This window comes from Chlamydotis macqueenii, chromosome 26 (assembly GCF_036417535.1).
Source record: "Chlamydotis macqueenii isolate bChlMac1 chromosome 26, bChlMac1.mat, whole genome shotgun sequence".
Classification (NCBI taxonomy): domain Eukaryota; kingdom Metazoa; phylum Chordata; class Aves; order Otidiformes; family Otididae; genus Chlamydotis; species Chlamydotis macqueenii.
Genome location: NC_141581.1, coordinates 976,225 through 989,379, shown reverse-complemented (window position 1 = coordinate 989,379; position 13,155 = coordinate 976,225). Strand labels below are relative to the sequence as shown.

General features: G+C 56.0%; 1 protein-coding gene across 1 annotated transcript; it reads left to right on the top strand.

Moving 5' to 3' along the window:
• The first annotated feature begins 10,695 nt into the window (after nucleotides 1-10,695).
• On the top strand, nucleotides 10,696-12,584 carry RPL36 (ribosomal protein L36). Its single transcript, XM_086767076.1, has 3 exons — nucleotides 10,696-10,877; nucleotides 11,744-11,878; nucleotides 12,451-12,584. Exons 1-3 carry the CDS (start codon nucleotides 10,785-10,787, stop codon nucleotides 12,538-12,540), a joined length of 318 nt encoding a protein of 105 aa, XP_086623202.1. The 5' UTR covers nucleotides 10,696-10,784; the 3' UTR covers nucleotides 12,541-12,584.
• Nucleotides 12,585-13,155: the final 571 nt, after the last annotated feature.

Here is a 13,155-nt window from a genome sequence, read left to right as displayed (position 1 = left end):
ATTTTTTTTTCCCCAGAATATATTTTTACTGAATATACCCCAAGTTCTGTCAGTTCTTGTGCATTAACTGGTATAAACTGGATTACCATTCCCATGAGCTAATTCCTCATGTCCCAAAACTTTGGAGGCTGAAAAGCCCTTACTGCCAATTGTGCCTTTCAGCTACCAGGGAAGGCTGAGAAAAGGAAGATTTTCTGCCTGAGAAGCAGAAAAAAAACCCCCAAACAAACAGATTCAAAGGTTGTCAGCAAAGAAAAAAAGCGGCATGAGCATAATGCAAGAAAGTGCTGTGCATGAGAAGGAGGACAGATCTAGATGGAGAAACAGAGAAAAGAGCAAGAAAATACTGCACATCATATATGAAAAGAAACTTAGGCTGAACAAATAGGTGTGAATGGGTTTATCCTCAAAATAGAAGCTAGAGGATCCTCATATCAGAGGTCCTGATATCGAGTACACCTCAAACTGGAAAGCCTCGGAATAAATCCAGGAATTCTGGACGCTCAATACCCTTGTCAGTAAATAGCCGTAAGTTCCTTTTGCTATCACCACGTATCTTTAGCAGCTTACTCATGTAAATAGTAGGTTTTCACCTGAGTGTATTTATTTAAAAATACACATCCAATGTGAAAATTGTTGTCCTGGCTTCCTCGGTAGCCAGCAGTGGCCATTCCACCTGGGCTGGGCGCCATCTCTCCCAGGACAGCACAGAGAGCTTACAGAGAGCTGGGGCAGAGGCTTCCACACCACGTCTGCGAAGCCGGGGCTGTCAGGGGGCTCCTCGGAGGGAGTTTATGGATGATGGCTAAAATGAAAATAAGCCTATAGATCGCTCCGTGTGCTCTCTCTGTAGGCACTTAGGCAGGCTCCCCGTTTGAAGGTTACTTGATCGTTATCAGCGAGAGCTGATCGTATGATATACAACTCGGCATAAACCAGCTTCCTGACTCAATTCAAGTTGGTTTTTGCTTGAATTTATCCGGAAAAGGCAGCAGAAAGCAGGGACTACAAATCCCAGAGTGCTGTGGCCCCCTCGCTCAGCAGGGAGGTCAGCCCTGCCCCGTCCGCGGGCTGGGGGCACGGAGCCCCTCCAAGGCCGGCCCCGGAGCCGCCTTCTTCCTCATTGTCTCCGCTGCGGCTCCGGATTTGAAGTACAGTGCGTTTTTTGAATTTTGGCGCCTGGCTGCAAACTGTAAACCAACCGCTCCTGCATCGGTTCCAGCCCCCAGCCCTTGCCGAGCTGCCTGCGCTTTCCAAACATCGCTGCCTTCCCCAAGCGAAGCCAAAAAACGCGTCAGCATCTAGCCATGCGCTCAGACTGAACTTTTTCTCTCTCTTTTCAAATTCGTGGAAGACTAGTTACAAACTATGGTTAAGTTAAGCCAGAAAAAAAAATACTAAAAGCCTCTGTATGTGCATTTTTGCCTTAGCTCATTTCTGCTCTTCTGATTTGATGTGATACTCTGCGCATGTTATATTTTGGAAAATCTTTTAAACCTTTTGCCTAATTTTGATTGGTAATGTAGTCCAGATGTCAGTCCCCTTCGTTCATGAAGTTTAGCCCAAATTCCCTCATTATTTTGTCCGTCAGATTTTTTAGATAACGGCTTAGAAACATTGAATGTTTCAAGAGTTTGGGGTTTTTTTGCCTTCTAATGTTACCGGCTATTTTCATAGTCCTGATATCAACTGTGTTGCAATAAAATCTTTTTTTTTTTTAAAATACACTTCCTGAAATATGTCTCAATAATATCTAATATTTTTTTTCCATTTTTAGAAGGTCTCATTCTTTAGCAGTAACCAGAACAGTTGCACACTTTGATCCTTTGCAGCAGCCTCCCCTCCTTATCGACTGAACATGTACGTTCACTTTTCCTGGCTCTGCTGGAAAGACAAGAAGAGTTTGGGGGTGGGATGGGGAGAGGCAAGCGTCAAGGGAGGAGGGGAAGTGCAAGAGCGGAGAGCCCAATAGACAGCTGTGTTTTACAGGGAGTACAATGCATGCTCTAGTCGTGGAATAGCATCTGTTCAAACACCGGCCCTCTTGGGTCATTCTGATGTGACAGGTTCGTATCGGAACCAGAATCGGGGCTGTCTTTTATTTGTCAATTCTTAGCAGTTAGTTTTTCAGTAAGGACCTTGCCAGTTCAGTGCTATCCAAACCAATTTGATAATAAACTCCCTCTGTGCTTTCAGAAGGTGGAACTGATTTGTTAGCCCAGGACACAATCATTTCGTGTTTAACAAAGGGGCAAGTGAGGGATGCGCCAGCCTTACCTGATTGGGGTGGCAGAGGGCCACAGCAATCCCCGGGGCCGCGTGCCCAGGGCTTTGCGGGTTGGGAACCTGTTGGGAGCACACCAAACCTCCCCCCACTGCCCCAGGTTTACTCTTGGTGGAAATCAGAGCACAGGAGAAGGCTGGTGCGTGGAGATGTTTCACCCTGAACTTGAAAGTGCCCTGGGCTCCGTGTCAGAGCTCGAGCTCAAAGGTGCGTCCAACATACCTGACTGTCTGGGTAAGAGCAGGGTAAATTTTGGGGCTGTCAGAGAACATAAACAGCAGGGACAGGCCCTGCCTAGCACTGGAGTGCTTCTCCCATCAGGTAAATGAAGAGGTTACTTACAGTGCGTAATATGGACAAATGAAAACCCTGTGTGTGCTTTGATGCAGAGCGTTTTCTCAGTCGGCGACCAGTTCTTGTACAGTTGGGTGTAACAAGTTTTCTGAGGCTGTCTGGGATTTCAGAATGACTCTGTATTTTCACAGACCTGAGCAGGCAGGATTTCCACTGCTATTTCTTACCTCAGCTGCTTTAGTTTCTCAGCAACTGCTACCATGCCCTCCTCTTTTTCATTTTGCACTCTGTTATTTGATTGTGTTTAATTTCTGTCTCTTCTGTAGTTGCCTAACTTCCCCTCCACCTTGTGTTTCTTATCGCACTCTGACCAGCCTGTCAATGTTTAATCCATTGTCTCAGATATTTTCATTAATTTCTGGGAGGGGCAAGGATTGAACATACAGCACAGACATTTTCCTGTCAGTCCAAATTCAGTTCAGCTCAGCGTTAGTGCTTAAAAAATTGCTAGCGATGACGGCAAGTCTGGAAGGAGCACTCACACCTCACCAAAGATTTCTGCTCCAGATTTTCAGCTTTCATAGAATAAAATTGCTTCTAGCAGCGTCAGGACAGAAAGCACCAAAGCAAGTAGAGAAAATTAATAGTATGCCGTGTGTCATGGACGAGATCTTCCTCATCTGCTGTTTGCTGAGAGACAAATAAAAAAGAGCAAAGAGGAACACGCTGCACAGTGGTGGGATCAAAGCGAGCAGACAGCAGAGTGTATGCAGAACAAGAATTTTTCCAAGACAAGACACTACGCTGTAACGCGTAGAGTGCGTATTTATTTCTAATTCCAGGCATATAATGTGTGGCAGGAGCCTTGCACGATAATATTCTTCTGTTTCAGCACTGCCCTCCTTACGGAGGCAGAATTCAGCCTGTGTCACACCGGGGAAGCACTGACCCAGCCTGGGGAGGAGGATTCAGCTCTGTGCTTGGGACTGTTCATTCCTTCGTGGCAGGAAGGCAAGTGACCTTCACGGTCAGCGGGGTCCGAGTGGCCCCTTTAGACTCTTGTACTGGGACCAGACCCTGGTCTCATGACCAGAAACAAATGAGAATTTCATTTAAAAACCCTCTCATATTTTCCCCTCATCTTAACAGAAAGGTGGCAAAGGAAGAAGCTGGGAGCGATCAGCGCTCAGGGCTCCTCAACTTTCCACAATTCCACTCCGTGGCTTTCCCAGACAGGGATTTGCTGGTAACACCACGTGCTAGAAGAGCTGTGCCTGTGACGCAAGGGCAGCGAGAGGCTTTCTGCAGCGCGGTGCGTTCACAGCCTTTACCAGGCAAAGGAGGTGTAGCGTGTAAGACACCACAGCCTTCAGCATCAGCTGCTGTCTTCCCCTTGCTGGCTCCCCACAGCTCAGGAATTCTTCCAAGGTAATAGGAAGGCAGATTTCTTGGCAAGAAAATACGGTGAAAACAGCAGCGAGAACAGATTAGGTGGCCAGGTAGGAGCAGTATCACCGCTCCCCTCCAGTCGGGCTGCCGCAGCCCTGCAGCCTGCGGCGATGGAGCCGTGGGCACTGCTGTGCCTAAGTAGCTGCTGTTCATACAGGGAAACGGCAAAACTGAGCTCAGATCAAGGAGGGGATTATTCATGTCACCTTTAATGAAACAGTGGGACAATCATCTCTAAATTATGAGTTTTGCCTTCCACCTGCTGAGCTGAATTTCATTCTAGTTATACTTTCAGGGCTCCAAAGATAAAAGTCTGCTGTGCAGCCTGCCAGGGTAGCCGCAGGTTCTCAGCACCCCATGGAGTTCAGGTTCCCTCAAAACACCAGCAAGCCCCTCGTCTTTTAGCCGTTTGGCAGTCTGGAGGGTGCGGCGGAGGAGGGTGGGACTGGATCTGAACCGAGTTCCTCAGGGTTCGCAAAGCTCGCTCTATCAGCCGGGAGCAATCCCAGCTCTGCTCTGAGAATCCCTGGTGTCACTGCTGCTCCAGCGGAGCGTGGGAGGGAGCGCGCAGAGCTCACACCCCTGCACTGACATTGTATAAAACCTGGCACTCCTCTCTGAGCTAATGAAAACAAACCCAGTGGGTTTTTTTCAAAACGCGCCTAATTTTCAAACGCACAGACCAACCACAGCTGGCTCAGAGCCCGTCGCCGTAGAGCTGTCTACATGTTTGCCTCCGGCAGCTGCAGGAACCGGCTCCGTGCCTCCTGTCCGGCCAGGCTGGCTCGGCCCCCGGCATGCTCTCCCAGGAGATGTGCTCAGATTTCCATTTTGTTCTGTTTTTAGCAAAGAAAGGTGAAAGCAGAAATCTTTGGCTCCCCTTTGAAAGACGATTAGCCCATCGTGCGCATCTGGGAGCGCGGAGATGGCTTCAGACAGCCCCTCTGTCGAAGGTCAAGTTTACAGAGTAAACCCACGTGAGAGGGGAGGAGATGGGTCTGCAGAGATGAGGAGGTACGGCATGGGCTCCGTCTCTTGTGTTCGCGTTACGTGATCAGTAGAGGAGATGAAAGGCAGGCTGGCTGTGAGGCCAAAGTGCGCTCCGCCCAGGATCTCAATGTATTTTACAAGGATAATTTATCAAGCTTTATAATGATCTTGCAATAAAATTAAGATTATCTCTAACGCCATGGAATCCAGAGAAATAACTGGTGGGTTTAAAGTAGTGAACTTTCCAACCCGCAGAGAACTAATAAATGATACGAATTCCCTGGCTGCCAGCTCTTCCTGTGCACCCAGGAGGCCAGGCCCGTTCTCCCTGGGTACACACCAGCAAAGATTGCCTCAGCTGACTAGCATGGTGTCCACCTCTGCCACTCTCCGCCACGGGGACAGGCACTCCAAAGGGATCTGCGGTCCTGCCATCGCAGTCGGTTCAGGGCTTCGGCAGTCTGGGGATGTACTCACACCATCAGTGGAGATGCTGGCCCCAGGGATGGTTGCCCTCCTGCTAAGCAAACAGGTTTGGATGATGCCTCGCTCAGAGTTGTGGTTCAGTGGCCGCCCCACCCAGTTTCCCAGCGGCAGGGGTTGGGTCTGCAGGACGGGCCTGAGGCCAGAGGGGAGAATACCTCCACCCTCCATCTGGCAAGGAGCTGGGAGTCCTTCCAGTGGAGCAACGGGGCACCTCAGGCGCCCAAAGGTGCTCAGCCAGCCTTAGGACACCTTTGGCTGCGTGACCAGAAAGCTGGACTCCCACAAGGAGAAAATCCTGCCTGAAGAACCAATACTCATGTGGGCCACCCATGGGCACGGTGACTGCTTGCCTTTGCACAAATCTCTTCAATTCTGTTTGCTTTTTCATTCAAATCGTTTTCTCCTCCCCACCCTGCACATTTCTCCTTTGGTGTCAACGACAGGGAGCACCCTGGCCACACCACCCAACCCATGACCAATTTTCCTGTTTGTTCTTGTCAAAAATGCCTTCTTACATAAAAGCACTGGCAACATTTGCTTTCCACAGGACTCTCGTGTTGGCACATGTACAAGGAAGGGAAGGTGGATACCGCGTTACTCCCTTCTTCTCAGGAAAGTCTTGCAGAGATGTCCCTGCAATCCTTGACCTGCTGGTAGGTCTTCTTCTGAAAGAACTCACTTTGGGAAGGAGCCCCTCTTTCCAGTTCCCTCATCTTCCTCAACCCTTGCACCATTCTTGTTGCTTGTCTGGCTTCCTTTGGCCTGAGGACCTCTGTGCCCAGCGGCGGCTCCCTGCCCCGCAGGAGGTCACAGGTATGGACTCTGCAGATGTCCCCAGCCTCCGAGGACAAGGCGTGAGCAGGTGATCCGTCCACGCAAGCAAGGAGCGGTAGATGTTTGAGCCCTAAGCCTTTGCTAGATGCGCTGCGTCGTGAGATCGGTGGTGTAAAAACGCTTTGTAGCTGTCTGGTGGCGCACGGTGCAAGCAGCCAGCACAGCTGAGAGGCGGCGCGCACGCAGCTGCTTCTCTGGGTTGGTGTCGCTGGAGGAACGAAGGGGAGCCGCTGTGCCGGGGAGCCCCTCTGGCCTCCTCGAGGGCGTGTGCCAGTCCGAGCCCTTGGGCCGGGTGAGAGCTGAGCCCTTGCTCAGTGGGACCAGCTCTGGGCGGGCAGCGTCCAACCACAGGCGGTGCCAGTGGGCTTCTCTTTCCAGAAGCACCGGGGCTGCTCAGGTAAACGCGCAGGTCACCTCGCGGCTGCGGGAACGCCTGTGACAGAGAGGGGAAGGATCCTCCCCACTGGCGCTCCGCAGCCTGGGACGTGCCTCCGTCCCCCGCAGCACCCACATGCCTCCTCCTGCGCAGGGCGCCGTGGCTCGTAGCAGTCGTCTCGATCACCAGCTGTGACTGCTGCCCGTCTCTTGGCCACGCCGCAGGCCGAGCGCCTCGCTCCACCTTCCCCTCCGACCTGCTCTTCGCAGCCGGGTCCTCGGCACCCGAGGGCCTCTCCGCAGGCTGCACCCTGGGCCCGGAGCGGTGCTCCTCCCAGTCCAGAACGGTGCGCCCCAGTAAAGGAAAGCCATGGCAGGCCAAGTACCCGCTGAGCCAGGCATGAAGGCCAGCTCCCAGTCTCCGTCTGAACCCCGAGGGAAGTCTCTAGGGCTGTAAACGGCCTTGCCCACCCGATCAGGCGGAAACCTTTCCGTCCCCAGCAGCAGCAGCAGGTAGGAAAGGACGGAAGTCACCGCGGTCCTACTGCGAGGTGCGCTGGCCCTGGGGGGAAGCAGCACGTGATTCACCAGCGGAGCAGCTGCAGGGGAAGCCGGGGCCCCCATCCATGTGCTTCCCTACCAGAAGGCAGGAAATCTGCTTCTTGGTGACAGCAGTGAAGGTTGTTTGCCCAAGCATATCCTGTTCTCTTGGAAGTGATGAGCAACCCACAAGGCAGACCACAGCTGAGTCACCTGTAATTGCAGAAGGGGATACAAACTCAAGGCATTCCACCGCGTGGGCACGGAGGGGACGTAGCTCAGCCCGGGTGGTGAGCTCCAAGCAGCGTAAGCCCCGGTGCAGCCCCAGAAGGGTTAAACCCTCTTCTTCCGCAGATGGAAGCAGCCGGCCTGGGCTGGCAGCTGCAGATGGCTCCTGTGCTCGGGCAGAGCCGGCAGCTGGACTGGCCAGCTGGAGGAAAACCATCCTACGGCGAGAGCTCCGGGAACAGGCAGGGGTTGTTTCCCAGTTTTTCCTGCAGCAGGTGGACTCAAGAACAGATGCTGGCCTGTGGCAGCGTGGGTGACGGTTGTAGCAGGGCGCCTGTGCTGAAGAAGAAGCCTTTGCACAAAGCAGAACGTCAGATGTAGACGAAGCCGTCCCTGTTCAGTGGTGTCACACGTGGCACGGTCTCCCTTGGCTCTCCCTGAAGCGCAGTTGTCACAGCGTCTCTGCGCGCGTCCGTGCACGCGTGCTCCTCCACAGCGGGGACCGCGGCCCCAGCGGAGCAGCTGGTGCCCTTGCTTACGGGGTGACGCAGAAGGACTTAGCCTACTGTTTCCTCTCCTGGGTTCGCTGGTGGAGGCTGTTGGTCTCTGATTTTGCTGTGGGAAGTCGTGCAAGTCACCCAGCATTTCTCAGGGTTATTGTCCATGCCCCAGTTTACTTACTAAGAGCAGAGTTTTCTTTAAAGGCAAGTTCAGACTACTTCTGCTGGAAGAACCAAGGGCCAATGTGAAAACTGCCCTATGATGTGCAAAACAGTGCTTTGTTTAAAAATCTGCTTAAACCTAACTCCTAAATCATCCCCAGAGAACGCTGTTGGATCCTGATTGCCTCAAAGCAGCGCTTTAAAGCTGTGTGAGACAGCGAGCGACACGGTAGCCGTCCGGCAGAGCTAAGCCTGGCTGGGCCGAGACTGATGCAGAACGTTCCGATGTGCCGAGCCTTGCTCGGCAAAGAGAGAGACAAAGCGTCCGGCGGCAGCGGCGGCATTCCAGTGGGAGAGGGCTGCTTTTATTAAAAGAGGTGGCGGTGGGGACTCTGCAGCAACCTTCACGTCCCTCCCAAGAAGCTTAAGCAAGGAAGGACCACCTTGTCCTGGCTCTGAGCGCTCCTGGGAAGCCCATTACACGCCAGGGACTCCTCCACCCCCAGCACCTCACCACCGGAGGCTGGATGGAGCCCTTCCCTGGCTCTCTCCCGCCCCCTCACAAGAGCACAGGGGAGCAATGGTGGCCACCACTACCCAGCACCCGAGCGCTGCCGGCGTAGCGCTGCGTGTCTGTGAGAGGGGCCTTGCTCACAGTCACACGTTTCTGTGTCTGACAGCCACAGCCACTTCTTAGCTGGCAGAGAGAGACGCTGTCACTTTTGCTGTCCCACATCCTCTTTTCAGAGCCCTGTCCCATCTCGGTGCATGGGGTATTTCCATCCCTGATGCAGCTGCAGAAGTACTGCCTGTGAGGAGCCCTGTGCAGGGATTTTTGCCGGTTGCTGTTGTGAGTAATTATTTCCTGGAAGGCAGCGAGGCTCTGTCGCTGGGGGAAACACCCTGAGTGAACATCTGAAATTGAGCTGATGCAGGACAGAGCAGACCTCAGTGCAGAACCGAAGAGCCCCGAGCCCTGCAGAAGTGAGCGGGGCTTTCGGGTGTTTGCGGGCCCGAAGGCTCCAGCGGGACAGCGCTGGGGAAGGGCACTGCAAGAGGAAACCAGTGCGCAGAGAGCAGCAAGGTCTCAGCTCAAACGGGAGGTCTCTGGCTACCGATGGGAATGGTGCTGAAGTGCTTTCTCACTGGTCGCTATGCGTATTTTTGTTAATTAACATAGGACAGCGGCCTCAGAACGTAAAGTAGCCTGGAGCTGGGCACGAGGCTGAGCCTTTCTCTCGTTTGCCCAGCCCTACCAGTCTCCCTGGGTCTGCTGGCTCACAGGGTTGAGCTGCTTGCCAGAAGACATCTGGCAGAAAACCGTGGCTGGAGCTCGGCAAATGCAGACACCTGCATCCTGCAAGGCCGTGGCCAAGGAGCCGTGAGGCAGGAAGGTGAGGCACTGCTGGGCAGGAGCAGGCTCCTCTCTGCCCTCCTCACTTCTCCAAAGGCGGTTAAGTTAATACCTGAAATTACTGGGTGACGGGCCTCCACCGTTGTGCCAGCTACGCGAGCGCGTCCTGTGAGAGCACCTGTGATGTTACACACCAGCCCGTGGGTGGGTGCAGGCCCCGCAGCGACCCTCCGGGAATCCTGGCTCCCGTGGCAGGAGGGGAGGGGGCTCTGCCTTTCCAGGGCGGCAGGTGGTGGATCTCAGTGTGCGTGTGTCCTTTGGCTGTGACAGCGTGCGGGGGGTGGCCGAAAGGGGGCTGCAGTGGAATTGGCAGGTGGAGATGATTTTGGTCCTGGCTCGGCTGCCTGCCCTGAAGGCCCGGACCTCTGCAGTGAGCAGGATCAGCGTCAGGTTCGAAGACGACGGGGCCCAAGGCGCCATCATTCAGCTGCGCGGGAGGTGGATCGCGGCTGGCACTGAGTCTGTGCTTGGAAAGAGGAGGGACAGCAAGATAAACCCCCTCTGCCCGCAGGCGGAGAATGGCTGCCTGGAGAAGGACGAGGTGTTCACACGCTGGGCTTTTCCTTCTTTCCTCGGTGTTCAGCCAGGCCCAGCTGAACTCTGGCGTTTCCAGCGCCGTCCCTGCGGGTCCAGGCTCCGTGTGCGCGTCTCGGGGGTGTACGGCGTTCCCGCCCGGCCTGGCCTTGCGCCCGGGACTGCCCCGACCCACGCGCAGGACCTTGCCCTTGGGTTCAAATGATATCAAACTGCAGTTCATTTTGGAGGTGCAGATAAGAGATGTGGCATTCCCGTGTTTTGGAGAACAGCCCGAGAGCGGCCCCGTTGCCCCATCTGAGGGACGCGCGTTCCTCACCGCTTTAATCAGTGCCGCGAGCTGGGCAACAGCGTGTGTCAGCGGGGCCGGCCGCCCTGGCACGGCCGGAACAGCTCCGCAGGGCGCGGTTCTGCAGCGCGGCTCAGGGCAGCGCACAATTCCGAAATTTGTTTAAAAACTCGACAGCAGGCGGAGGCCGCGCCGGGCGCCGCGCAGGCCGCGCAAGGCCGCTCCGCCCGCCCGCCAGGGGCCGCTCTCCCCGCCCGCCTCTATGGTCGCGGAGTGAGACAGAACGGCCCGAGCCGCGGGCGCCGGAAGCGGCGCCGTCCGTTGCTCTCTCCTTCCGGTGTGGCGGCAGCGAGCGGCGGGATCCGCGTCCATCCGCGCCGCGCTGAGCGCTCTCCCCCCGCAGCCATGGCCATCCGCTACCCCATGGCCGTCGGCCTCAACAAGGGCTACAAGGTGACGAAGAACGTGTCCAAGCCCAGGCAGTGCCGCCGCCGCGGGGTGAGTGTGAAGCGGGCGGGGGCCGGGAGCGGCGGGGCTCGGCCGCGCACCCGGGGCCCCGGCGCTGCCGCGGGGGGTGGCGGGCGGCTGCGGGCTGCTGCTGCGCTGTCGAAGAGGAGGCTCCGCTGGAGGCGCGGGGCGCCGGAACGCAGCGGCAGCCGGTGCGGAAGCTGGAAGGATCGTGGCGGTGGGCCTGGGGCGAGCGGCCCTGCCTGGCCCCCAGCCGCGGGGGCCGGGACCCCCGGAGGGCCGGTGGTGGTACACAGGGAGCGGGGTCCGGAATCGTGCCGAGCGGGGACGGACGCGGCTGGCCGCGGGAGAACGGGCTGGGATGGCGCGGGGGCAGAGGCGCTTCAACCGCGGCCGAGCCGGGGTCAGCGCTGCGGAGGGGAACGGGCTGGGTGGCTCCTGAGCGCCCTCCTGGCCCGCTTCTCGTGGCCGTGACCGCATAAAGCTGCCCAGTACAAGCACGGGGAGTTACCCAGGCCAGTGCATGCGGTGTGTTTACACAAGAAATTAATCCAGCTTGCGTCGTTTATCCCGCTCTGATTAAATGCGGTGTCCGAGAGTTGCGGTAACGCACACCCCGGGTAGCTAATGGCCCTGCTTCTCCTAAAAACGCTGCTGCGCGCAAAGGAGCAAAACACCCAGTACTGTGGCTGAAAGCAGAGCAGACTGGCAGGTCCCGTAGAGATCGCCGTGCTGTACAGCACCTACCAGGGAATCGCGCTTCCGTGGGGCACGCCCGTGGCGGGGGGCGGTTCGGGGGCCTTTGCCCAGTTTGCCGCAGCCCGCTGCAGTCCCGTCTGGGTAATCAGTGCCTGTGTTCATTGTGACCCGCGTATTTCTGTCCCCTCTTCCCGCAGCGCCTGACTAAACACACCAAGTTTGTGCGAGACATGATCAGGGAGGTCTGCGGCTTTGCGCCCTACGAGCGACGCGCTATGGAGCTGCTGAAGGTCTCCAAGGACAAACGCGCTCTGAAGTTCATCAAGAAACGGGTGGGTCCATCCAGCACCTCAGTGATGACAGCAAAAACTCTGCTATGGTTCCCTTCCTCTTTTCTGCCCTTCCTTGGGGATACTTTGCTTTTTAATTAATGCTCTTACCTTCTCAGTTGTTTGGGAAGTTACCGGTCTAATGGGAGGGAGAGGAGGGAACGCTCCCTGGGTTGGGAGGGAGCCTGGGGGACGGACACGGAGGTGCGTTGCCAAAGGGGCCCCGAGCCGCAGTAACCCGGACCTGCCGCGCTGTTTCTGCATTACTTGCAGATCCGGCGCGGGGAAGGGCAGCGCAGTGCTGACTGGGGCTGGGTGCCGTTTGCCAGGTGACTGGGAATGGGGCTCGCTGCGGCAGCTTCTGCCTTGCCTGAGGTCATCCTTCAGCAGAGGCGCCGCTGAGACGCGGTGACAAGGAGTTCCTGGCTGGCCAGGCAAGGGGGACGGGGTTTGTGCCCACGTTTACCAGACTCCACCCTCCTGCCTGTGTTTTGAGTAAAGCAGCTTTCCGTGGATGCCCGGAGCAGCCGGATGAGCTGGGATGAATGCTGACTGCGCTGCTCTCTGCCCCGCAGGTTGGGACTCACATTCGGGCCAAGCGGAAGCGCGAAGAACTCAGCAACGTCCTGGCAGCCATGAGGAAAGCTGCTGCGAAGAAGGACTGAGTTGTGTAGCCTGTGACTCAATAAAGTCCTTTCTCACAAAACAGCGCAGTGACTGCTGACGGTACATCTGCCTCGGCCAGGAGGAACGGGGGGGGCTCCTGGGGACGGGAAGGGGCTGTGCTGGTGAGGCCCCACCCTGCAGTAATCCAGAACCTGCATTGCTATTTTATTTACCTGCTGCTGGAGCTGGAGCTGCTGGTACTGGCTGGTGCTGTGTTCTGGAGTGGGACTCCTCCTCCTCCTTACCTCGTGGCGCTGGCCTCTCTCAGGATAGCTGAGAGCTGCAAAGGCCGTGGTACCTTCCGCCTCCCGGTCTGTCTCCAGCCCCAGGTGAGCGTAGGGCAGAAGTGAGCAGACAAAAACTGCTGCTGAAACCAGTAACAACTCTGCACTCCCTCCTGCAGCCTTGCACAGCTTTTCTTGCTCCTGCGTTTCCCCTTGCACCCTGCATTCAGCGCTTCCTGTAGTGCGTTACCACGTCATCAGCCAGAACTGGAGTCGTTAAGAGCTCCCTGCGTTTCAGCAGGATGATTTTTTTATTCTCCACTAAGGGCTGCCTTCCTGCACAAGAAATACGCTCCAGCCAGGCTTCACGTAACTACTCTTCCCCTGTAG

What these genes read in the sequence shown, in the direction of transcription:
- RPL36 (XM_086767076.1), top strand. Translation starts at nt 10,785, where the DNA reads ATGGCCATCCGCTACCCCATGGCCGTCGGCCTCAACAAGGGCTACAAG. An exon ending in GGCAGTGCCGCCGCCGCGGG is followed by an intron (nt 10,878 to 11,743) that starts GTGAGTGTGAAG and finishes CTCTTCCCGCAG; the next exon opens with CGCCTGACTAAACACACCAA. An exon ending in TGAAGTTCATCAAGAAACGG is followed by an intron (nt 11,879 to 12,450) that starts GTGGGTCCATCC and finishes TCTGCCCCGCAG; the next exon opens with GTTGGGACTCACATTCGGGC.